At 46.2% G+C, this 27,715-nt stretch overlaps 1 protein-coding gene across 2 annotated transcripts in view; it reads left to right on the top strand.

Annotated features, from left to right (window-relative positions):
• Positions 1 to 27,715, top strand: part of LOC126271264 (paxillin-like) — a 447,630-nt gene that overhangs the window by 57,390 nt on the left and 362,525 nt on the right. The window contains exon 1 of one of the 2 annotated variants that reach the window (XM_049974138.1): positions 4,796 to 5,274. The exons of the other annotated variant lie outside the window; for it this stretch is intronic. Coding sequence (XP_049830095.1) covers positions 5,190 to 5,274 — 85 coding nt within the window. The 5' untranslated portion in view covers positions 4,796 to 5,189. Of the gene's footprint in view, positions 1 to 4,795; positions 5,275 to 27,715 lie in introns of those variants that run through there. 2 annotated transcript variants of the gene reach the window in all.

Here is a 27,715-nt window from a genome sequence, read left to right as displayed (position 1 = left end):
AACCTTTTTCTCGCTATTCCATGTTCTGAAATGTTGCAGTACAATAGATTTCTACCACTTCGCATTTTTTCCACAATGGGCGTGATGTAAATGGGTATAAATTTCGAGTACATTAAGTAGTGTAGGCAAAAATTTTTAACTTGCGTCTGTGTGCAGTCTCCTCCTCCTCCTCCTCCTCCTCCTCCTCCTTCTCGTGAGTTCACAGATATCCATAAGCAAATCTTCGACTCTGTTCATTCAAATAAATTACGAAAATACTGATAATCTCACTTCATCACGGTAACAGAAGTCCATCATCCACGTAGGCCAACAAAAGCGAATTAGACCTAACATGTAAATACAGCAACCAAATAAGATTTCCAAAATAAGGTTTTCGTCTTGCGGAAGCTGTGTGGTGATACAAGGACTGTAGAACTAACGGCCGACATTCATGGAGGCGACAGCCGACATGTCCGGTAACTGGTACTGTGCAGGAGCATCTTATTTTTTAATTGTTCGCGCAGATAGCGTTTGCAAATATGTAGTGAAATGGTTTAAAACGGGCAGTGGGGGGGGGGGGGGCGCACCTAGCAAACATTATCGTAAAACTCCGTACAGGAGAAGTATGGGTTTGCCTTTCCCCGCCGCTTGCGACGGTTCCAAATTACTGGTTGCTTGAAATCGAGTCACGTGATACCTTCCGCCAGTTTTGACCTTTATATTACTGAACCAACATAACAAATCCTCATTCATTACGTGCGTTTTGCGTATCACTACAGGTAACAAATAATTTAAACAGTGCAAAAAAAGAATAAGGAATGCAAATGTGGTGGGAATAGTATAGCCGATTTTTTAAATTCTCAGTGTTTTATAGCTGCATGTATACTAAAGTAAACAATCTCAAACGTACGTGATACGTACAATAGGTGTGTAAAACTTAACGAAAATGAATGTTAGTTAAGAGGACATACAAAATTGTTAAGACTTTCGTGGCCACTTGTTGACAAACTGCTTATTTGCTTCTGTCTCGGGTTCTTCGGCCGACGTTCGTGTGATGATTTTGCTGACGTTTCGCCAGCACGAGTGGCTGGCATTGTCAAAGCTTCACCCCCAGTTCACCTCCGGCAATGGAGGGTGAAGCTTTGACAATGCCAGCCACTCGTGCTGGCGAAACGTCAGCAAAATCATCACACGAACGTCGGCCGAAGAACCCGAGACAGAAGCAAATAAGCAGTTTGTTAAGAGGAGATACTACACTACTGGCCATAAAACTTGCTACACCAAGAAGAAATGCAGATGATCAACGGGTATTCATTGGACAAATATATTATACTAGAACTGACATCTATTAACATTTTCACGCTATTTGGGGGCATAGATCGTGAGAAATCAGTACCCAGAACAACCACCTCTGGCCGTAATAACGGCCTTGCCACGCCTGGGAATTGAGTCAAACATAGCTTGGATGGCTTGTACAGGTGCCCATGCAGCTTCAACACGATACCACAGTTCATCAAGAGTAGTGACTGGCGTATTGTGACCAGCCAGTTGCTCGGCCACCATTGACCAGACGTTTTCAGTTGGTGAGAGATCTGAAGAATGTGGTGGACAGGGCAGCAGTCGAACATTTTTTGTATCCAGAAAGGCCCGTACACGAGCTGCAACATGCGGTCGTACATTATCCTGCTGAAATGTAGGGTTTCGCAGGGATCGAATGAAGGGTAAAGCCGCGGGTCGTAACACATCTGAAATGTAACGTCCACTGTTAAAAGTGCTATCAACGCAAACAAGAGTTGACCGAGACGTGTAACCAATGGCACCCCATACTATCACGCCGGGTGATACGCCAGTAGACGATGACGAATACATGCTCCCATGTGAGTTGACCGCGATGTTGCCAAACACGGATACGACCATCAAGATGCTGTAAACACAACCTGGATTCGTCCGAAAGAATGACGTTCTGTCATTCGTTCACCCATGTTCGTCGTTGAGTACACCATCGCAGGCGCTCCTGTCTGTGATGCAGCGTCAAAGGTAACCGCAGCCGTGGTCTCCGAGCTGATAGCCCATGCTGCTGCAAACGTCATCGAACTGTTCGTGCAGATGGTTGTTGTCTTGCAAACGTCCCCATCTGTTGAATCAGGGATCGAGACGTCGCTGCACGATCCGTTACAGCCATGCGGGTAAGATGCCTGTCATCTCGACTGCTAGTGATAAGAGGCCGTTAGGATCCAGCAAGGCGTTCCGTATTACCCTCCTGTACACACCGATTCCATATTCCGCTAACAGTCATTGGATTTCGACCAACGCGAGCAGAAATGTCGCGATACGATAAACCGCAATCGCGATAGGCTACAAACCGACCTTTATCGAAGTCAGAAACGTGATGGTACGCATTTCTCCTCCTTACACGAGGCATCACAACAACGTTTCACCAGGCAACGCCGGTCACTGCTATTTTTGTATGACAAATCGGTTGGAAACTTTCCTCATGTCAGCACGTTGTAGGTGTCGCCACCGGCGCCACCCTTGTGTGAATGCTCTGAAATGGTCTTAGAGGACCAACATAAATCGGGGTGACGTCAGTGTAATTAGTGTCTTTGAATAGGAATGTTACTTCTGTTTGTCTCATTGCGTATTTCTTTCAATTACCGTTTGTACAATACTGTAGCAGTTTATTCTACGCACGGTCCAGGTTTCATTGAGCAATGTTACTTGGCAGTGAGACATCATGCGAAAGTTACTTTCGTCCTTAAGTTTTGCAGACGAGTGTATTTACCCGCTGCTATCGAAGACGCGAGCTCAGGTTCAAAAATGGCTCTGAGCACTGTGGGACTTAACATCGGAGGTCATCAGTCCCCTAGAACTTAGAACTACGTAAACCTAACTAATCTAAGGACATCACACACATCCATGCCCGATGCAGGATTCTAACCTGCGACCGTAGCGGTCGCGCGGTTCCAGACTGAAGCGCCTAGAACCGCTCGGCCACAGCGTCCGGCTGCACCAGATGGTCCTAGTGTTCGTGCAGCATTGTTTTGAATTTGCCTCTGGCGCGGATCGAAGTTCAACAACATGAGACTGGCCAATACTCTGTGGACTGACGAGGCACATTTTACACTACAGGGTGCCGTGAAGACGAAGTGCCGAATTTGGGGTATTGTTAAGCCGCGTGTTGTGCGCGGACAGCCATTGCACCCGCCGTATGTGACTCTGTGGTGTGTATTCAAAAGTACCTTTAGTCAGATTTACCATGACGTCTGCCAGTTATCGACACCTCGTTGTACAGCATGTGATTCCTGTTTAGGAAGAATACAACTGTGTGGAAACCACTTTTGATGCAAGATGGGGCAACACTTCATGTCACTCGCCCAGTGAAAGATCCGCTTAATGGAACCTTCCACGAACGTGTTATTCCGAGAGGTTTTGCAAGATTACTTGATTTGAAACCATGTGACTTTTGGCTCTGGAGACATCTTTTAGAACGCCTACATCAGCAAGAAGTTTTCATCAGCGACACGTTCGGTCTCTATCTGATATGGAGGCCAATATACGGAAACGTGTTGCTCAGATTCCAGCGGAACTACTGCGGGCAACAGTTGATCACGTCGTTTTGCGGATGTGCTCACATTAAACAAATTGCGTAATTGGCGGGTAACAACAAATAAACGTTATGCTATTCTCACTTGTGTAATCTTTTACGCCCACATCCCATTCCTAGTCCATTACATACGCCTTTCTTGCATTCACACCTCCAGATTTGCACCTTTTGGCCAAAATTGTCGTAAATCAGTTCCGCATTAACGCATAAGAATAGCTACCAAGTTTCGCTACCATATGGTAATTACAGACCACACCGGAGCCCTGGGAGTTGTTGTTGTTGTTATCTTCAGTCCTGAGGCTAGTGTGATGCAGCTCTCCATGCTACTCTATACTGTGCAAGCTTTTTCATCTCCCAGTACGTACTGCAGCCTACATCCTTGTGAATCTGCTTAGTGTATTCATCTCTTGGTGTCCTACGATTTTTACCTTCCACGCTGCCTTCCAGTACTAAATTTGTGATCCCTTGATGCCTCAGAACATATCCTACCAACCGATCCCTTCTTCTAGTCAAGTTTTGCCACAAACTCCTCTTCTTCCCAATTCTATTCAATACCTCCTCATTAGTTATGTGATCTACCCATCCAATCTTCAGCATTGTTCTGTAGCACCACATTTCGAAAGCTTCTATTCTCTTCTTGTCCAAACTATTTATCGTCATGTTTCACTTCCACACATGGCTACACTCCATACAAATACTTTCAAAATGACTTCCTGACACTTAAATCTATACTCGATGTTAACAAATTTCTCTTTTTCAGAAACGCTTTCCTTGCCAATGCCAGTCTACATTTTATATCCTCTCTACTTCGACCATCATCAGTTATTTTGCTCCCCAAGTAGCAAAACTCCTTTACTTTAAGTGCCTCATTTCCTAATGTAATTCCCTCAGCATCACCCGACTTAATTCGACTATATTCCATTCTCCTTGTTTCTCTGTGAGTAGCTGCACTTAATTATAATCACCGGTATGTCACATTACTTTATCTAGCACATCCGTAAGTTATGCGGAGCGCGGTATTATGCAGCGGTAAATGTATGACCGGAAGCCCGATGGATCGAGTAAGGTCGCCGCCGGCGAGTTGGCCATACTTTCCCTACACGGAGTCGTTCGCTCCAGGGCTCAGCCAGTTACCAGCTCCGGCACTGTGCAGAGTACGGAGTTACCGCCGCGGCTGTCAGTGCGGCGGCGCGCTGTGCTCGCGGCACGTACAGAAACAGCTGTGCGACGCGACCTTGCGGGCCACGGACCTGTTGCTGCGGCGGCATTCGACACCGACGCCGACGCCGAGCAGCGCGGCGCGCCGTGGCGCGAGGCGAGGCGCCGCGTGTCGCGTGCTGGCCGCGCCCCCGCCCCGTCCCCGCCCCCACCCCGCCGCCCCCGCGCGCCGCCCAGCTGCTCACGCCCGTGCCGGCAACAGAGCGGCCCTCAGTCTGTGCCCGGAGCCACGCGCACGCGCACTGCGCAGCCGACGCGCGCGGACCCGAAATAAAGGACACCGGGGAAACGGCCGACACAAAACGACGACAATACGCGGCCGCTGCTGTCTAGACAACAAGGCACGCGCGCCCGCCCTGACGTTTGCGTTTGCGAGCCAGCCGTCGCCATGGACCGCACGATGTACGGCAAGGTGGTGCCCGGCACCTACTACCCCTACAGGTGCACGCTCAAGAACGGCTCGCCTCCCGGATGTGAGTACCGACCGACTGCCTGGTCGCCAGCGCCGCTATCTGCCGCGCCACTGACGTTTCCTCGTGCGACTCGCGCTACCGATAGCCCCGCCATTGGCCCAGTGCTCCGGTGGTAACCTCCGTCGCTTATCGACAGTAACACGCGAGCCCGCGTTGACGGATGGAGCGTACATTCCGACTTTCGTCTGCAGGCAGGATGCCATCGTTCGCCTGTTAGCGTCTCGGCCAAATTAAATTAACGCAAGAGCTAGTAGCTACTGGTACTGGCAGGATCCTGCGAGCTCACAGAGAAAAAAAGCAGTGGATCGTTATCTCCGGGAGGATAGTTACTAGTTAAAGTTCAACACTTCTGTTTTTATTTCATACTCTCCGTATTTTTTTTTGCTACCACACTTACGTGTATAGAGTGCTGCCAAAGTAGTGTTTCGTGATCGGAGGGTGCCTTCTTCCTCTCAGTGCTAATAGAAGAGTAATTAAAAAGCAGGTTGATTCTCGAAGATACCGAAAGAATATTACTTTCTGTACTGTATATAAATCAATGGATGTCTGATTTCCTCTGTCTTGAGTGTAGGATTTATGTTCACATCCTCATTACAGACACCTCGTTAATAAATCTGCTTCTAATCCCAGCTATTAGTAGTCACACTTACAAATGCTTTTCGGATCTGAAGACGGTAACATTGATTACAGAAACCGGTTATCCAGAATAAAGGTTATTATTAGCGACCTTGGAAAAGAAGTTTATCTTCAGTAATGAATTCTGTTTGCTCTCTGGACCTTCTGAAGCTTTGTTGGAATTAAACTATTGTTTGAAGGTTGAGACCACTCTTGTCAGTAGCTTCGGGGTAAATGAATTTTGCTGTACTCATTTTGAGAAACAAGGAGTTATCTGTGAAAATACTACAGCGCGATAAACTTCTTTGCCAAGGTCGCTAATAACCTTTACTCTCGATAACCGGTTTCGGTAATCAAAGTTACCATTTTCATATCTGAAAAGCATTTACACAGTGTGACTACATACAAGTAATTTTATTGCTGTGCAATAACCTGTTTGTCAAGATATGCCTATTTTCTGTCATTTCTTTTATGTTGCACCCGACATTATATATTATAGTTGATTTTTTTAATGTAGTCACACTTATAAATGCTTTTCGGACCGGAAGATGGTAACTTTGATTACCGAAATTAGTTATCCATAACAAAGATTACCATTAGCGATCTTGTAAAAGAAGTTTATATTCAGTAATGTGTTTTTGTTCTCACACATCTGCATCTATAGCCGTACTCAGCAGGCCTCTGTCAAGTGCATGACAGAGAGTAGGTTACTGGGGCTTTTTCCTGTGCCATTCACGTATGGAGCACGGGAAGAATGGTTAGATGTCCCCGTGCGTGCTGTAATTAATGTAGCCTTGTCCTCATGATTCCCGCGGTAGCGAATGGTGGTAAAGTCCTCAGCAGCTGCACGTAGTTCGACAATTTCAACGTTAACTGTTATGAAGTTAATCGATTTACAATTTTGCGCCGTAATGGTGATGGTCTGTGAAGATATTTACTTCAGAATTGGTGTCTACTGTACTCAGCGACGTTCTTAAGTTTATATTTTAGGTCTCTGCATTTTATCTTGGTTGGATATTCTGCAGTTTGTGTACATGTTTCAGCTTGTCAGGGATCGATCGGAATCGCATCCTTAATCCTTAGAATCTTCATATATACTGATGTTGGCAACTGCGCTAGTTTGCCGGCTTTCCGCAGTGATATGTGCGGACTTCCTAGTAAACCTTCGCGCACTTTGTCAGCTATATCTCGATTTAACGTCGATACCCAGCACGGCCTTTTGCTACATGGTTTACGGATTAACTATTTAGAAAGCGTTCGTACCACACTAGGATTGTCGCCGCACTACGAGCAAGGCAGTGCAGTGCTGATTATTAAATTATAAACTTTCCCCTGTAGATAGCTTTCGAAATGTGGTGCTAAGCTTTCGAAATGTGGTGCTACAGAAGAATGCTGAAGATTAGTTGGGTAGATCACATAACGAATGAGGAGGTATTGAATAGAACTGGAGAGAAGAGAAATTTGTGGCACAGCTTGACCAGAAGAAGGGATCGGTTGGTATGGCATATTCTGAGGTATCAGGGGATCACCAATTTCGTATTGGAGGGCAGCGTGGAGGGTAAAAATGGCAGAGGGAGACCAAGAGATGAATACACTAAGCAGATTCAGATGGATGTAGGTTGAAGTAGGCACTGGGAGATGAAGAAGCTTGCACAGGATAGAGTAGCACGGAGAGCTTCATCAAAATGGTTCAAATGGCTCTGAGCACTATGGGACTTAACATCTTAGGTCATCAGTCCCCTAAAACTTAGAACTACTTAAACCTAATTAACCTAAGGACATCACACACATCCGTGGCCGAGACAGGATTCGAACCTGCGACCGTAGCAGTCCCGCGGCTCCGGACTGAAGCACCTGGAACCGCACGGTCACGACGGCCGGCGGCTGCATCAAACCAGTCTCTGGACTGAAGACCACCACAACAACAACGACAAGGTAGTGAGCAACATGGGATGTAACTCTTTGAAGAACCGTTTGAAAATTTCTGCCTGAGCTGCTTTGAATCAGAAATAGACTGTCTTGTCGATTTCCACATTTTACAATTTTCACCTGAAAGGCGGCAGTCAGAGGATGATGGGAGCAAGGACACAGCGTACAATTTTGACGTTCTTACTTTTTCCTCTGGAGACTATAACGTACATTTTTGTGACACAGTGCGATTTTGAATTTTTCCAGAAGAAAGGCGATCTTATTTTGAAATGGGAAACGCTTAACGAAACAAGTTTGAGCAATTTTGCCAAAGAATTTGCAGACATGTGGGCGTTAGGAGAGCTAGCCGCTGGCCGAGGGTGAGCAGGGGCCCGCGGACCTGTTGCGTGGCGCACAGTGGACGCTTTGAGGCTCGCCGCGCCGCGCCGCGCCGCGCCACACTCATTATGACGCGGCAGCAAAAAGCACACGCAAACAAAAGCCGGCGCTGCCACGCCCTCGCCTCACGTCGGCCGGCGCGTCGCTGCCTGCCTCAGGTGTCCTCCCGCCCCTCTAAATAACTCTGACCGCGATGGAAATTTCCACGTTGGCAAGACCAAATACGCGATCGCGTGTGACAAATTATCATGCCATAACGAAGTTACATGCTTCCTTAGGTTCACAGAAATGTTTAAGCTTGCAGATACCTCCACAGTTATTCCTTAGATTGCGCTCTTTGTTGTCAGTAACGCATTAACTCGACGCTGTTATACCTGCAATCATCTGATTTCACTTTCCACACTGAACTCTTCTTGTCGGCTCTGTTGGCGCTTCCGTTTTTGCTGTTCCTTCTAGCGGCGCGATTTACCTGCACGGCCGGTGACCCTTGATCCTCAACGCGTTACTCTTCCCTTTCCTTATACCGCGCCTTATAATACACTACTGACCATTAAAATTGCTACTTCACGAAAATGACGTGCTACAGAGGCGAAATTTAGCCGGCAGGAAAAAGATACTGTGAATTGTAATTGATTAGCCTATCAGAACATTCACACAAGGTTGGCGCCGGTGGCGACACCTACTACGTGCTGCGTTGAGGAAAGTTTCCAACCGATTTCTCACACACAAACAGCAGTTGACCGGCGTTGCCTGGCGAAACGTTGTTGTGATGCGTCTTGTAAGGAGGAGAAATGCGTTCCATCACGTTTCCGACTTTGATAAAGGTCGACGTCGGATTGTAGCCTATCGCGAGTGCGGTTTATCGTATCGCGACATTGCTGCTCGCGTTGGTCCAGATCCAATGACTGTTGCCAGAATATGGAATCGGTGTGTTCAGGAGGGTAATACGGAACGTCGTGTTGGATGCCAACGGCCTCTTATCACTAGCAGTCTAGATGACAGGCATGTTATCCGCATGGCTGTAACGGATCGTGCAGCCACGTCTCGATCCCTGAGTCAGCAGATGGGGACGTGTGCAAGACAACAACCATCTGCACGAACAGTTCGACGACGTTTGCAGCAGCATGAACTATCAGCTCGGAGACCATGGCTGCCGTAACCCTTGACGCTGTATCACAGACAGGAGCGCCTGCGATGGTGTACTCAACGACGAACCTGGGTGCACGAATGGCAAAACGTAATTTTTTCAGATGACTCCAGATTCTGTTTACAGCATCATGATGGTCGCATCCGTGTTTGGCGACATCGTGGTGAACGCACGTTGGAAGGGTGTATTTGTCATCGCCATGCTGGCGTATCACCCGGCGTCATGGTATGGGGTGGCATTGGTTACACGTCTCGGTCACCTCTTGTTCGCATTGAGGGCACTTTGAACAGTGGACGTTACATTTCAGATGTATTACGACCCGTAGCTCTACCCTTCATTCGATCCCTGCGAAACCCTACTTTTCAGCGGGATAATGCACGACCGCATATTGCAGGTCCTGTACGGGCCTTTCTGGATACAGAAAATGTTCGACTGCTGTCCTGGCCAGCACATTCTCCAGATCCCTCACCAATTGAAAACGTCTGGTCAATCATGGCCGAGCAACTTGCTCGTCACAATACGCCAGTGACTACTCTTGATGAACTGTGGTATCGTGTTGAAGCTGCATGGGCAGCTGTACCTGTACAAGCCATCCAAGCTCTGTTTGACTCAATTCCCAGGCGTGGCAAGGCCGTTATTACGCCCAGAGGTGGTTCTTCTGTGGACTGATTTCTCAGGATCTATACACCCAAATTGCGTGAAAATGTACTCACATGTCAGTTCTAGTATAATATATTTGTCCAATCAATATCCGTTTGTCACCTGCATTTCTTCTTTGTGTAGCAATTTTAATGGCCAGTAGTGTACAAATCCTTACTTATCGTCCATATACGTTGTATTAACTGTCTAGTACTTTCAATTGGTTCAAATGGCTCTGAGCACTATTGGACTCAACTGCTGAGGTCATAAGTCCCCTAGAACTGAGAACTACTTAAAACTAACTAACCTAAGGACATCACACACATCCATGCTCGAGGCAGGATTCGAACCTGCGACCGTAGCGGTCGCGCGATTCCAGACTGTAGCTCCTAGGACCGCTCGGCCACCCCGGCCGGCTATCTAGTCGTTTAAACAACGTTAAAACGTATAGTAAGAGCAATCGCTTATATTTGCACATTAACATTATTTACCTTGCAAAGTTGTCTCAGTGTCAGTGCTGGTTCCCTTTGCTTCTCTGTAACCCGTTGAAAAGATTTTGTCCAGGGTCGTTTAAATGAAAAGTTGCCGGAGGATTGTGTTGCTTTCTTCTTTTATTTTCCTGATCTTGAAACACGGTTTACCATCACATATTTGAAACTTTTCAAATAGAGATTGTGCAACTTACTTGACCCGTGCAAAGAACGTAATCGATATGTACCAAACTCAATAGATGCTAAACCCACTCTCTCGCTATCTGATGCATTGCTGACGCGCTTGGCGCTAAAAATAAGTTATATATTACGCGTCCAGCTTCCAGTACCGTCAAGAACAGGATGTGGTCCAAATTAGTATTAATATAAATGTGGTAATTGAATACTTTTCCAGATTTACTTTATGTGCTATTTTCTGAAAATAATTATTTGTGTCAAGCTTTAAAGGCCAAATGGTTAATAACAAAATTTGCAAATTTTGACAATTTGGAAATTGTAGCTTCCTGTTATTTTATAAAATCGACTTCACTGTCTAATAGAAAATTAGCGAAATTATAAATTAAGACAGAAATGTTGTTTGTAGGAGCACTGAAGCATAATACTATTATCTTTAGCGTAAATTCGTTTCTGGATCATTTTACTTGATCATTCTTATTACTAAATTGGCATGATGCAAGATCAATAGTACGAAGTGGATCGATATGAATAATTGAAATATGTTATCAGAAAAGTATTTTTTTGGTAATCAAATATGTTCAAAGAACTTTAGATGAGATATATTTAATGAATGTAAAAAAAATTAACCCTAGTCTGTTCGCAGTTTTTACAGAATCGAACATTTCGGTCAACTTGCGAAAGCCTGGAGGCGTTTAGGTTCATTACAGCCTGTAAGTTACGAGAAATGTACTTCAGACAGTCTCCCAGGAGGTGTATGGCAACGACCTCTCGTACATCTCTAGCATTCCGAAACTACAAGGTAGATCTAGTTTCGTACTGCCTCTGCAGCATTTCAGTATGTGACCGCAGGGCAGTAAAGAAGATCTTAAAACGGCGATGCAGTCTTGAGACAGTACCGCAGATGCCGATTTCAGAACTTCGAATAGGGCGCGAATTCCACCCAATTTGCCTGTCGTTCTTTCGATGTGGTGCAAGTATGTTACAGGTATAACTACACATAGAAAGCCAAAACATTGTGATCACAGGCCGACTTGACATCAAATGCCGCCTGCTGGTGTTGAGGGCATGTGGCGCTGTATGGAATGTACACACATAAAAAAGTGTTGCATCACCTCGGTTCCGAGAGTTCCAGAACCTGTACAGAAAATTGGAATAGATATCAACATAAACATCATTTCTGCCCTTTTTATTGATCACGAAAACCACACATTGCATGTTGTACTATCATACAGCTTTGATGCATGCATGTATTCGTCGTGGCATACTATCCACAACTTCATCAAGGCACTGTTGGTCCAGATTGTCCCACTCCTCAACGATGATTCGGCGCGGATTCCTCAGAGTGATTGGTGGGACACGTCGTCCATAAACAGCCCTTTTCAATGTGTCTCAGGCATGTTCGATAGGGTTCATGTCTGGAGAACATGCTCGCCACTCTATTCGAGAAATGTCGTTATCCTGAAGGAAGTCATTCACAAGATGTGCGCGATGGGGGCGCGAATTGTCGTTCATAAAGACAAATGCTTCGCCAATATGCTGCCGATAAGGTTGCACTATCGGTCGGAGGATGGCATTCACGTATCGTACAGCCGTTGCGGCGCCTTCCATGACTACCAGCGGCGTACGTCGGCCCCACATGATGCCACCCGAAAACAGCGGGGAACCTCCACCTTGCTGCACTTGCTGGACAGTGTGTCTAAGGCGTTCAGCCTGATCGGGTTGCCTCCAAACACGTCTCCGACGATTGTCTGGTTGAAGGGCATATGCGACACACATCGGTGAAGAGAACGTGATGCCAATCCTGAGCGGTCCATTCGGCATGTTGTTGGGCCCATCTGTACCGCGCTGCATGGTGTCGTGGTTGCAAAGATGGACCTCGCCATGGATGTCGGGAGTGAAGTTGCGCATAATGCAGCATATTGCGCACAATTTGAGCCGTAACGCGACATTCTCTGGCTACAAGAAGAGCAAAATTCAACATGGTGGTGTGTGGAGATGTGACCGTGGTGTGCCAACCAACGGCATTGTGTCAGCATTCGCAGTGGAGCAATGAACTGAACATCTCGGAGACCTGAGGAGTAGATCTAGCTGCTTAATTGGAAAGATATCCCTCATTTTATTAAACAATCTTAATCCCAGTAGTCTCGTCTACTTAAATGTGGGAGGTAGCTCATCCGTAGCAAAATGGTTAGTACGGTTATGGCTAGCTTTAAAATGAAAAAAAAGGTGTATGTAGAAGAATATTAGTCGTTTGTCCTCCTGGGCGACAGAAATTTGTGTTATTTTACGCTGAAAGATCTTCCTATTGAAAGGGCGTCGATACTTGTTGCTGTACAGCAAGGGAGCAATCAGGCGTATTCCTCTGGATCAGGGAATTTTCTACAGAACTCATAATGTTGGTAGCACAATTGTTGAAGAATGCTTTTAACACTTGATATCACTGTAGTACTCCTCAGACGATTTATCGTCAGTAAAATTCATTCTTGCTATCGCTGACTGAGAGGCACAGAAGGGTTGTGAGAGCGCCTAATTGCAAGTGTTTCTTCCATCGTCCACGTTGATACCTTTCCTACACGATGTGTGCGAATGCTGTGTGAAGTGTAGCAGTTCAGTGTAGATGAAGTAAATGAGTGCGTATAGGGTGTAGTGGTTTGTTTCAGTTGCCAGTGAAGGAGAGAGATGGAGAAACAGGATGCCGGTACATAAACCGTAACTCTCCAGCAACAGCACACGCGTCGCGCAGCTTGGTGTCCTCGTCCTAGAGGCGTAAAACCATCGGTGACGTGAGATACTATCGCCATGTGAGACAAGCGGGGAGGTCTGTGATGTAATCCGGATTAGGATATGTTCATCACAAGCTCTCTCCTCTTCCAAGTTAGAATAACGATAATTTCCTTCACCGTTGCGGTTCGAATCAGCCACCTACAGATTGAGAGCACTAGCTCAAATTAGTTACTTTGGCTACGAACGCGGATTATTTTTTGGACTAAATTAATACGTAATTCTTGGAAAATAAAAGTTACCGCATTTGCCTAGGCATGATTTTATAATATTTTTGTAACCTTTCGAACAGTAACACCTTTTTCGACGAAGGAACAGCATTTTCACCGTTTCTTGTCTCTGGAACTCACTCGAAGTATAAACATTGCATTGTGAGGTGGCTCACTAAAAGCGTGCTCTGGCGTCATCTCTGTGTACAGACTTGTTGGCAGCGCAGAACAAACGTATCACTGTGTATGTGTAGGGCGTTAGTTTACGGCAAAGAACAAATTTAAGCTGCACGTGCGACGCTAGTTGCTTCTTCGTAAGGTGACCGACATCTTTGTAGACATCGAACGTACCGTCAGCGGAAATAATACCGCCATGCACTTTCTTCGTACTTGCTGGGGCATGGGGCATGTAGATTTGCCGCTCGGGCGACAGAACCGAGGGCTGAGCAGCCTCGTGGCTGAGGGATGAGGCAAGAAGCGCTGAAAGCGAGCAGCTGTCGGGGCCGTGCCCGCTTTATCGTGGAGGCGCGCACATGCTCCGCGTTGAGGCCGTAAGAGTCTGGAGTGTTTGTCAATAGAGATATTGCCAGCCAGCACAGTGGCCAGTCTGTCGGCGCGCCAGTGGCTGCTCCTCGTACTGCAGGACCCATAGCGTTGCCATCCGACGGAGACGAAATATTTTTTAGTGCTGCAGACCTGTGTATTTATGCTAGGCTACGTCCGCTCTCCAAAAGCTCTGGAAAAATCCCAAACTTTATCTTAGCTTTCGGTTTTCGCTAACCATTTTGCTACAGATGAGCTACCTTTCACATTTAAGTAGATGAGTGACACTACTGGGATTAAGATTGTTTAATAAAATGAGGGATATCTTTCCAATTAAGCAGCTAGATGTACTCCTTTGGGTCTCGGTACTATACAAGTATCGAGCATTAGTTCGCTTTGATAGGGACACAGGGGTCGTTAATAGCCTTACTGAAGAGAGCTTTTTCCCATTAACCCTTCGTTTAGGAAATTTAAGATCAACTAAAATCTGTAAAGGCCAATCGGGGTTTGAACTTTGATTCTCTTGAAAATTTAGGTTTCAAGTTCTTTCTTTATAATTTTACGTTTTGACAGATACCTTCGTCGACTGTCGTCATGATCTTCACAGTTTTCACACTTGATTAAAAGTTGAACTCCTGACGCTTACTGCCGCAGTTGCGTACAAAATTTGTTGGCGTAGAAATATATCAGGATACGCCTCGACAGCAATTTTTGCCACGTATTCACTGATCTCTAGTAATAAAAGCCTGAAATGTGCTAACACCAGTAACATATTTTGCCCGAAATTAGTGTAAATCTGGAGCTTGATGCGTTTGAAACATTTCAGTTATGAAAGATGTAACAAAACGGTACAAACTAACTTCAAGGAATTCTCTATTGTTCTTGAGGAACTAAGTTTCCATGTTGGTGCCACGGCGCTTAGCGAGCTCACAACATCGCTGTGACAAGGGCGGACGCATTCGACACCATCTAACGTCCAAACATTTTGACTCTGTGTAGCATATTTGGATGACGTTTTCGGGAGTGAATTCCCCAATTTGTTTCTCTACACAAAGTCTCAAATACCTCCAATTTTAACGGTATCGTTTCGTTGTCTGCTGTGTGACACAGATCTACCCACAGAAATAATGCACACAAAAATCAACCAAACTAAGTCTGTGCTTGACAATTAGTGTACCACTGTACGTTATGATGCTACTAAACAAAAGACGGTATAAATGGTCCAACTGATTTATTAACAGGTAGCAAAGAACTAGGATAACAACAACAACAAAACTGCCTGCCGCTGTGGCCGAACGGTTGCAGGCGCTTCAGTCCGGAACCGCGCTGCTGCTACGGTCGCAGGTTCGAATCCTGCCTCGGGTATGGATGCGTGTGATGTCCTTGGGTTAGTTAGGTTTAAGTAGTTCTAAGTTCTATGGGACTGATGACCTCAGAAGTTAAGTCCTATAGTGCTCAGAGCTATTTTTTTTTTTTTTTTGAACTGTTGGTCTAAAAAGTACCGAAACTGATTTTTTCTCGCGTAAAGAGACGTCTGCGCAGTAGCTGTGATGACAGCTTCAACTAACAAATTGTGCGTTCGACCAGTCAGTTGTGAGCGGGTAGTTTTAAGTAGTGGACGTGTGACCGTACTGTGCCAACCAACGGCATTGTGTCAGCATTCGCAATGGAGCAACGAACTGAACATTCCGAAATCAAGTGTTCAAGAAATTTTCCAGATTGTTTTGAAGAAGACAAAGGTGCGTGGAAAGTTCATCCCGCACCTTCGCTCCCGGAAAAAGAAAGACGCTTGGTCGCCTGTCGCGACTTAGTTGAAATTTAAAGCCGGGACAGTCCTTTTGTAGAAAAAATAATCGCGCATCACGTGACTTGGTGTTACCAGTATGTAGATGGTTCAGATGGCTCTAAGCACTATGGGACTTAACTTCTGAGGCCATGAATCCCCTAGACTTTAACTACTTAAACCTAACTAACCTAAGGAAATCACACACAGCTATACCCGAGGCAGAATTCGAACCTGCGACCGTAGCTGCGGCGCGGTTCCGGACTGAACCGCTCGGTCATAGTGGCCGGCTATATCAGTTTGAAGCAGCCACAGATGACAAACTACACAATGGCTTTCTGACGGTTCACCAACGCCCCGAAGAAGGTGCGAATGTGACGCGCGAGTTCAACAACATCCCAAAGGAGGACTGTACTGACAATTTCACTTGATTGTACGAACGTTGTACTCAAGTTGGAGGGGGGGGGGGAGGTTCTAGGGGCTATGTAGGTCGCCTGGAGCGTTAAAACCACCATCTTAACTTTTCTTTATTTTAATCCCGAAACGTTTTGGACTGACGGGATATACAGGGTGATTTAGAAGGAAAGAACAGATTTCAGTTTTTTACTGCAGACAACCTATGAAGTATAGAAACACGTTGCACATGTCACTGCTCGAAAAACGGCGAAACGGTAGACCATTTCATTCCGCACACTAATCAACAGGTCCCTGTTTATTGAACCGACATTTTCAACAGTTCGATTTCACAGCTCCTGAAGAGTAGCTGCCACGGGTGGGACAAAGACTCGGTCTTTTATATAGCTCCATAAAAAAAAAATCGCAAGATGTGAGGCCTGGTAACCCGGGAGGCTAAAAGCAACGAAGAAGATCTTGTCCATCCTCCTCCAGTCCAATCTTGTGGGATCGGGTTGTTAAGATAAGGCCGCTCCTTTAAGGTGAAAGTGAGTCGGGGCGCCGTCGTGCATGAAAATGAAATCTCTGGAATCTTCATAACGTTGAGGAAACAACCAATTTTGCAGCAGGCTGACTTTCCTGTCACAGAGTCCTCCGCAAAAACGAAAAGGAACTTTGTGAACAGAAACGGCACAAAACAGGTCCAGTTTCGGAGAGTCTCTTTGATGTACATGACGACGCCAAGATTTAGCGACCCCAAATTCTTACATTATGGTGGTGTACTTTACCCGATGGATGGCACGTCGATTCGCCCGAAAAGATCTCGTTCGGACGGTGTCCTGAGCCATATCGTGGAGAACTGAAACGCAAAATTCATATCTTCTGATATGGTCGCAGGGACGCTATTGCTGCACTAGCTGCAATTTGTGAGGCTGTATAGGCAGGCGTCGTTTCAGAACACGCCACACCGTTGCTTGAGGAAATTTAAGTTCCTGGCCTGCCCGTAATGTGGACTTCCGAGGGCTGCGTGTGAACGCATCTCGGATACCCTCGATATGGTCTTGGCCGACCAGCGCTCTTCCCTTTGCATATGCAGTCAACTTCCAAGAAATGTTTATGCCAGTGATAAATCTGTTTGAGCAGAGGCGACTGCTTGCTGAATCGACGGAGAAAAGCACGTTGCACTTTAACAATGGAGTGACTTCGGGAAAATTGCAGCTCACACAAAAATATTTCTCTTGCGTTGCTACAAATAAACACCATCGCAGCTATGTCAAAACTCTGAAACTTTCTCGATCCATTGATACGTGCAATGTGTTTCTAGCTTGTATACTTTGTCTGTAATGAACATCTGAAATCTTGTTTTTATTTTTGAACCGCCCAGTATACCCTGATCATACTACATTAGTGATAAATCGCATGGTAAAAAAATAAAATGTAATGACATACGGAGCACAAACTGCCCTTGTAAATACACTCACACTGTAGATGCATATTATAATCTCGTAAAACATTCATGGCAACGAGATGAGGTGATATCTACTTCCATGCACAACACGTACTGACAAATGTACTACACGGAAATATCACGGCGAAAACATAAATCCAACGTTCGACTTCCTGCGTCATTTTGTCGATCTCATTGAACTTTTGTGTTATTATATATGATAATTAAAGTCGGTGGTTTCAATACGAAGTAACAGCTTCGTGGGTCTCCCCTTTTATCCAACCAGTGAAACTACAAACCCCATTATCAGCCAGCAGGTATTATGTAGTCATAGATAAATATGCATCGTAAGCACTTCAGTTTACGTTAATTAAAATTCATCAAATTTCAGTAAAAGGACATGATTTGCCGGCAGAATTCCACCTCTCGCAAACTCAAACAAGTATCAGAAACATACCAGCTGTATTCTGTGGGTAACTGGTTACTGCCTTGCATAAAAATTAGTCTACAGATTTTTAGACGCTTTATTTGTGTTAGCTCTTACATTTTTGTAAGTGATGTGGGGAATTAAATAGTTTATCGTGAACTAGTTCTAGATTATAAACATTATAAATACGTAATTATGCTTCTTTACGCATTGAAATCAGCAACAATAGAAGCGAAACTTTATCACCTTTGCGTTAAATTGCGTGTAACGAGTTCTCTGTTAGCGTTTGTTTCGTTGTGGATGCATTTCACATTGAACGAAACTAAAAAAAAAAAAAAGACAGAAACCATTGTCGGTGCGTGGCAACGTGACTATCTGCAGTATGACTTTCAGCACTGCTGGACGTCAGATATGACGACCCACAAACAATATTGCAGGTGAAATCGGAAACTTGGAGAAAGGCGAACAGTGCCATTCGTTACACTGAACGTAACAGGTCTCTAATATCTCACATGTTAACGAATCAGTAAAACCCATGACAATGAGGAAAATAAACACGTCTCTGTTGTGGCCTGCATAATGTATTTCTGTCGTCAAAAGCTAATTTGAAAATTAAAATGTATCCTCATCGTAGCAGCGTTGATAAATATAGGTATGCGGTTTATGTCAACGAAAGGATAAGCAGTGACAATCTCGTCACGTCTGATTCTGGGAGTAGTGAGCATGTAAGAAGACAGGTGGTAAAGAGCTGCGATTTAGCAAAAGGGATTGTACCACGTGAAGTGCGAACCAATACCGTAGTTCTGCCCGTTCTCTCTGTCACGTGCGTTCCGGGTTGCGCATTAGACATTTAGTATAGTCCACTAGGACCCCAGTTCTGAAGGAGCCTTCAAACATATGGCTACCTTACGAGTGAGTTAAATATTTAACAGTAAGTTTGTAAGTGCGGTAAAGTTTAGAAAAGTTTGGAAATTGTGTTTAAAGTTTCTTGGAAGTCGCCAAGAGCTCTGATTCTCACATTTGGAAGAATATAGTCGGAGTCATTTGCGCGACGAGAGTTGTGCTGCCGCAAGACATATATACAGTTTCTAACCATAATACTGGTCTTAATTTGTTAAACTTTTAAGATAATTACATTACATCCCTTAATGAGTTGATTGTGACAGCATTTTAAATTTTTAAGTTCAGTCAGTAATTACATGAAATATTGAAAATCGAATTTTTGTTGCTCCCAGAAGCCGTTAGATGGGCAAGCCTAACTGGACCTGCGACTGATGAGCTGGTTTAGTCGACTGTATGTGTGTTTTAAACTGGGGACTTAGAAACGACGCAGAGGCTTCGTCCTCGCCGTAACCCTCAGCGGTACACAACAGGCTACATCAGTCCACTCACCCCATCGCCGCCCCACACCGAACCGAATGCTCGGCCCCCAGTGGACACCCTCGGGAACGTCTCATTCCAGACGAGTGTAACCCCAATGTGTGCGTGGTAGAGTAATTATTGTGTACGCGTACGTGGATACAGTGTTTGCGCAGCAATCGCCGACATAGTGTAACTGAGGCGGAATAAAGGGAACCAGCCCGCATTCGCCGAGGCAAATTGAAAACCGCCTTAAAAACTGTCTGCAGGGTGGCCGGCACACCGGACCTCGACACTAATCCGCCCGGAAAGTGGCGCGAGACCGCACGTGCAACCGGGCGGGCTTTTATTCGATTAGTAATATAGATTTTCACGTTAGCGCACGTGCGTTGTTCTTTTCACATTAGCGATAATGATGAGTGACATAAAGGGAATACTACAAAATTAGATAAACAAGCGACTATGAAGGCTTTCACGACAGGATATTTCACCTGCCGAGAATTCTTCCGGGTTGTGTGGCCGTGGTCCATGGAACTCTTCTATCCCTGACGTTTCGTCCAAAGCTTCGTTGGACATCTTCGGAGGTGCTCCTAGTTATATTGAGTCTTGCAGACTGACGAGTCGGACGTCGAGGGACGGTCTAAATACCGACAAGGTTTATCTCTGCTATCAAGTGGAATATCCCCTATATTTAGGCCGTTCCTCGACGTCCGACTCGTCAGTCGGCAAGACTCAGCATAACCAGGAGCACCTCCGAAGATGTCCAACGTAGCTTTGGACGAAACGTCAGGGATAAAAGAGTTCCATGGACCACGGCCATACAACCCGGAAGAATTCTCGGCAACTGAAACAAGCGACAGTGATGACACGGCAATTTAACGTAAAGATACAGAAACGGCCGTCACGTGCGTATGTGGAGCGTACCAAACCGTTGCCAGTTTCCAGTTGGGGCAAGGTTGCAGCATGCAGAGTGGGACAGAGACAGAGAGCTAACTTGTGATGCCGCTAGGTGCATTAGTTGCTCACCACTGTTCTGTGAGCGTTGTTCTTCCCCGGCGTGGCGGCGCTTTGCGAGAGGAGGCTGCGTGCCGGCCTTGCCCCGCGGCGTGGGCCGCGGCGCCACTCCTTGCGAAACTGGGGGAAGGTAAAGGTTCTGCCGCTGGCTGGCTGGCTGGCTGGCTGGCGGATCGCCCGGTCCCTGCGCCCAGTCTTTTGCGTTGAGCCCTGTCGTAACGATTCGGTCTGCCCAACGCCCGCCACGACAAGGCGCAGAATAGTCTTCCTCGAAGCGGCTGCGGGCTTCTCTTTTCTGCTCCTTTGGAGAACGAGGGGGGTGGGATGGGTTATACCACAATCATGGACCACAGGTGATGGCCAAGTGGCTAGCGTCGCTGCCTGTAGATCACGGCTACTGGGTACGATTCCCGGCCGAATCGGCGATTTTCTCTCGGAGACTGGCCGTTTATGTTATTCTCATCGTCATCAAGTGGCACCAAATAGAAAGCCATACACCAGTCTACCTGACAACCCTAGACGGTCTCTTCGCCATAATGCCATTCGATCAATTCATTTTACAACAGTCACGTCTATCTTCTAACAGTTTAGCGCCATATATATTGAGACAGCATCAAAACAGTACGTTTCAACCCTCTGAGTGCTGACAAAACAAATTGCTCGCCACTTGTTTGTAGTTGACTTGTGCTGCGCGTCCATTTAAACCTGTGTTAAGACCGCACGTGAGTTAGGCGGGGCGCACTATTGGACAAAGCAGATGTATTTTTTAGTGCTTTCTAATGAACTGCTGCAGTGGATATACCGTGTACTCGCATAGTCCAGCAACGCAGATTTAAGTTTCCAAGTTTCCCTAAATTCGCGAAGGCAAGTTCCGGTAGGGTTCCTTTAACAAGAACGTGGCCCACTTCCTTTCCTGCCACACCCCAGTTCAGAGTTTATGGCTCTCAGCACTGTGAGACTTAACTTCTGAGGTTATCAGTCCCCTAGAACTTAGATCTACGTAAATTTAACTAACCTGAGGACATCACACACATCCATGCCCGAGGCAAGATTCGAACCTGCGATCGCGCGGTTCCAGACTGTAGCGCCGAGAACCGCTCGGTCACACTGGCCTGCTCAGAGTTTATGCTCCGTCTCTAATGACCTCGTCGTTTACAGGACGCTAAAGCCTAATCTTCCTTCCTTTTTAGGGTTTTCTCGCACACATTGCATTTCACCTTGCTCTCACGTCGTCATTCCAAGAACGAAGATTAGAGAGTCCTATGAACATCGGACTGATTTGGGACACAATTGGGAGTAAGGAAGTAAATCAGCTGTCGTCTTTTTGGTGAAAACATCCAGTCTTGCTTATGCAGCAATTTGCAGAAACCGCGGAAAATACAGTATCGGAAATAAATAAAACGCCTTCAAGGACAAAGTCATTTCGTTCAGCACTGATGTGACAGATAGTTCACCACTGTATGAGTATATGACATCAGAGTCAAACAAAGAGAAATATACATGTCATAGTAAGGGGTATCCGAACAGTCGCATCAATACACAGTGGATCCTCGCTCTCGCGTCAGCGTCGGCGTGTAATCTCGCAGCCGGCCGGAGTGGCCAAGCGGTTACAGGCGCTGCAGTCTGGAACCGCGTGGCCGCTACGGTCGCAGGTTCGTATCCTGCCTCGGGTATGGATGTGTGTGATGTCCTTAGGTTAGTTAGGTTTAAGTAGTTCTACGTTCTAGGGGACTGATGACCTTAGAAGTTAAGTCCCATAGTACTCAGAGCTATTTGAACCATTTTTTTTTTTTTTGTAATCTCGCAGGCAAACGAATATAAAGGGGCCGAATGGCATCCCGCACTAGATTGTTCCAAGCATCTTACGCCATGTGTTGCAGTTCGGCAATGGTTCCTGCAGACTTTGAAGAACGAGTATTTTCCCCCTTGACCATTTTCTTCAATACGTGTTCAATCGGCTAGCGGTTTGGTGAACTGCTGGCCATGCAATAGTTATGCACAATTATTAAGAACACATAGCATCGCAGCAGCTGTGCTTAGCAGGGATAACGAACTTTGTAATGTGGCAGACATGTGTTACCTTACCCCCTGGAAAAACCAAAGCTGACAGCGAGCTCCAACTAATGCGCCCCCACAACGTGAAGCGTCGTGTCAGACCTGCCTGTTGTGGGCGTAGACATTCCGCAATAGACCACTCACCAGCTCTGCTCCTTACACATGTACGTCCACCATTCCCATAATGACAGAACCTGTTGTCATGACTCTTGCCGACTCTCTAACCTCACCAGAGTAGCAGTGCTTGGCGGTGTCGTGGTGTCAGCTTACCTGGCCAGAGGCACGTGTGATCTTAATCCTGCTGCAAGAAGGTGGTTACAATGGTCCTTGGTGACACACGAGGTGCAACGTGTGTCCGGTTCTCTCCCCTGAATGATGTTCGGTCGACCACCGCTGCTCGCAGAAGACGGACGTCGAGAACCTGGTGTACAAGCGTGGGAATGTTCCACAGACAACGGTTGGAAGTAGCGACACACCATCGATTTATTGTGCCCAGCATATGTAGCAACTAGTCGATACATCCATCTAGATCCCCGCAGACATACAATTCGAACCCTTTCAAATGGCAGAAGCTGTTCAACAGGAGTACGTCACTGTTCACCATTAAACTCAGCACAGTTAACTGTCTGCAGAGTCAAACAGAGTGCATAGTCAGGACTTCTGAGCGCCATTTGATCGCCGATGACTGTGTCAAATGAATCACTTCTAATACAAGCCGTCAGTATGGACAGTTATACTGTGACGCCACTGAACATAGTCCTTGAGGGGTTGCATATTTTACTGCGGTGTATAAATCATAATGGCCGAAAGGGGATGTGAACCTTGTAGCTCCTGCGCTACTCATCATTCAAGAACCGAGGTCGGAATCACCAGTGTGAAAAACCGATGTATTCACGCTGCCATTGCCCCTTCCAATACTTGCAGAATTGTTTGTCGGACTTGACAATTCCTGCACCTTAATTCTCCAGTCCTTCCAGGATCATTCCGCCAGAAGGGCCTGTTGTACTAACAACTTTTAGTATTTAAGTCTGTCATGTTTGTCGCCACAGACAACGCAACAAATGGTTCAAATGGCTCTGAGCACTATGGGACTTAACATCTGTGGTCATCAGTCCCCTAGAACTTAGAACTACTTAAACCTAACTAACCTAAGGACATCACACACTTCCACGCCCCAGACTGAAGCGCCTAGAACCGCACGGCCACACCGGCCGGCTAGACAACGCAACAGTTTCAGGTCATTTAAATTCCTCGTGCCAGTTCTAGTACGCGCCGTTCTACTACAAACCAAACTGCGATTTGTTATTTCTGAATACGTGTCTGTGATGTGAAATTGTTAAAAAATGTTTATTATCGCTATTGACGTCCGTCCAACTCACTACGCTGAGACCTGTTGCAGTACTCTTTGTATAGAGGGTGAACATTACTATAACAGACGAACTGCAGGGATGGATTCCCGACTGGAAATGGGAGAAAAAAGGTCCCATGAGCATGTATTCGGAAATACGTTGTCGTCACAGTAGATAGCACTGACGAATGAAATTTCCTCTGACCACGTCCCGTGTGTTTTAGTGTCTTGCAGGCTGTGTGATTGACGCAAAATACTGTAAGCATCAGAATAGTACGGTATTCACGTCCGGATGAAGCTGAGATAGTATTTTTATGTACGGCCAAGCAGATGGAAATGGTCGACAAGCAGCACGGCTGTACCAAAAGAAGTACCCCCACAGACATCACCCACATCACACAACATTTGAAGCCCTTTTTGGACGTTTGTATGATCGTGGATCCTTTCAGACAGACGAACGTGCAGGGAAGCGGTGGACTATGTTCGGAAAACCGGCAATCTGCCTGTAGAACCCGGTCCTCCAAATCTGTTGTACACACAGTCCACCGCCTCCCTGCAAATTCGTCTGTCTGAAAGGATCCACGATTACACAAACGCCCAAAAAGGGCTTGAAATGTTGTGTGATATGGGTGGTGTCTGTGAGGGAACTTGCTTTGGTATATCCGTGCTGCCTCGCGACCGTTTCCATCTGCTTGGCCGTACAGAGACAGCATCTCTGGTTGCTCCCGTCATGAATACCGGACCATTCTGCTGCTTGAAATATGCTGCGTCAATTACACAGCGTGCAGCACGCATTGAACACACGGAACATTGTCAGAGCAACTTTCATTCGTCAGCGCCATCAACAGTAGCAACAGTGTATTTCCGGACAGACGTTCGTAGGACCTTTTATCCTCCATATCCAGTCAGGAATCCGTCCCAGCAGTTTGTCACTTTTGTTAACGTTCATCCCTGCAGATGGCGATAGTGTGGTCACGTGGTCCCGCTACTTTGCTAATTCCGGTGAGGCAGTGATCCTCAGCGTCTGCCTAGTATACGACTTCCTGAAGAGAAAAAAAATAAATCGATTCCGTAGTCCGGAGAGCCCGAGCTGCTCGTATAGCACTTGCACTTATCCTTAACCCACCGGAATACCAACCAGCTAATGGCCACCATCTAACAGGCAGAGACAGAACTGTCTGAAACCGTCTGGAGACCGCGACCACACGAAGTAAAGACGTCGCGAGCACGTGGCAGTTCCAGTCATTTTGATTTGTCTTGAATGCTTTCTGTTAATCACTTCATCTGGGTGCATATAATGTTCCAAAGCAAGACACGATCTCAGTTTTTTTCCCGATCCTCACGTGATGTAATAAGGCATTCTCACTGTAGCATTAAATTTATTAACGACATAAGAAACCATTACAAAAGGAGGCTAGCAACTTTCTTTAGGTGTTACAGAAATAAAAGGGGAAGTCTAATGAAAACGCGACAGATCGATAAAAGAAAGTAAACTTATAAAGTTTCAAAGACAATGATGTCCCATAGTCTTAGGAGCGGAGACCCGCACCGCCGACTAGGCACCGTCGTAGCGTAGGTGCTTTGCCATTGCCTTCCTCCAACCGTATTGGGAATGAATTATGATGATGATTAGGACAACACAAGAACACCCAATCATATGGAGGCAGGGAAAATTCCCGACCCGTCGGGCATCGGACCGGGGACCCCGTGTGCGCGAACCGAGAACGCTACCGCAAGACCACGAGCTGCGGACTCCGAAGATAATGGACGTATGTTAATACTTTTGTCCTGCAGTGCGATATGACGGTCTGTGTCTTAATGGAAAAATGTTTGCGTTGCCTACAGAACCATGGTTGAACCGAGGCGTACACCAGCTCGTGGTCGTGCGGTAGCGTTCTCGCTTCCCACGCCCGGGTTCCCGGGTTCGATTCCCGGCGGGGTCAGGGATTTTCTCTCCCTCGTGATGACTGGGTGTTGTGTGATGTCCTTAGGTTAGTTAGGTTTAAGTAGTTGTAGGGGGCTGATGACCATAGATGTTAAGTGCCATAGTGCTCAGAGCCATTTGAACCATCAGTTTTTGCAGAGTGTATATGTACGTTTGTGCATTAATTGTGATGCCGTATTTCAGAAAGTCAGTGAGCAGTGGGCCCTTGCAGTCAGATGAAAAGGATAGCATGACTTTCCCGGAGCTGGCGTGAACGGCTTTGGATTTTTTCGGTGGGGGTGAATTGATGTACTTCCATTGTTGGTTCTGACGCTCACTCTCCGACTCAAAATGATAACACCGTGTTTCATCTGCGACAATACGAGACAGGAAACGAAATTCTTCATTGCGGTACCGTTGTAGGTGCTGCAGTCAAGCTGTGGGGAACCCAGTTGGCACAGATTTTCCAGAACTTAAAATGCCCCACCATGATGGCGTGAGTGGCTGGTGCCCAGCATGTCTTTCACCGTCCTCGTGTCAGTCATTTGTGACGGCAGCCTGCACCGCAGCGGGAATAATGGCACGATGAGCCTGTCCTCACTGACAGTTGCCATGCAGTGACGCCCGACCTTCTCGAAGTCCTCTATTTCACGTAAACACTCGCGCACTTGACATAAAGTGTTCGTCATACACAGCGGACATTCGGGCCTGGTTTTCACTTCCTGACACTCCTTTCACAGTCAGAAACTGAACTACACCACGTACTTCCTCTTTCCCGGCCTCCGTAGTGAACTCGGACTCAGGTACACGACTCACTGACCTCACCTCGAACACGTCTACCAGACAAGTGGCACGGCGGTAAAAGTTCTTTCCAGATCCCCAATAGAGAACAGTTCTATACATAGACCGCCTACGTTATCATTGTTTTCCCCGTTCTCATTATATAGTCTGTCTCGTTTCATTTGACTTTCCCTAATAGGCTGTCATCGTGCCAAACGTCTTGCTTATTCACGACTAGCAATAAAGAACGACCGAAGAAAATGTTGCCAACTAACTACTTTCCTAGCACAATCTTACACTAATTGCCGCTGTCAGACAGTAACCAGGTGTGACAAGTATGTGCGTGAGTAAAGTTCTGGTTCCCTGCCAGCAGTTCACTTTCTAGATGAAGCTGACGAGGAACGTTAACACAGTGTTATTTTCTCCATCGCTATACTGCACGTACAGGGGACACTGTACCGGACAGAATGTTCCTTAATAAAATAATTTATTACATCTGTTAACATTTCTCCCCAGTGCCAGCATTGTACCGTATGTGAGAATAGCCTTGATCTTTTTTTCCCCTGGGGAGGGGCAGCGCGGACGACGACCCTCTGGCTCTACCGAGTGCGTCTTTGGACTGATCCCAAAGCGCTCTTCACATGCTAAAATCACTTGCACTGACAAAGCAAGTCAGTTTCACTCATGTGCAATACGAAAACATATTCTTCGTTTAGTATTTTTAGTTTCATGTAGTATATTCACTTTACCTAATATAAACAGCATTAAAATCGTGATAAAAGTGTAATACCATAAAAGAATTAATTTCGTACGCGTATATTATGGAAATGGAAGAGGATGTAGATGAATATGAAATGGGAGATACGATACTGCGTGACGAGTTTGACAGAGCACTGAAAGACCTAAGTCGAAACAAAGCCCCGGGAGTAGACAACATTCCATTAGAACTACTGACGGCCTTGGGACAGTCAGTCCTGACAAAACTCTACCATCTGGTGAGCA

This window comes from Schistocerca gregaria, chromosome 1 (genome assembly GCF_023897955.1).
Source record: "Schistocerca gregaria isolate iqSchGreg1 chromosome 1, iqSchGreg1.2, whole genome shotgun sequence".
NCBI classification, from domain to species: domain Eukaryota; kingdom Metazoa; phylum Arthropoda; class Insecta; order Orthoptera; family Acrididae; genus Schistocerca; species Schistocerca gregaria.
Note: the sequence above shows the minus strand (reverse complement) of the source record. Positions and strands in the feature narration are given on the sequence as shown.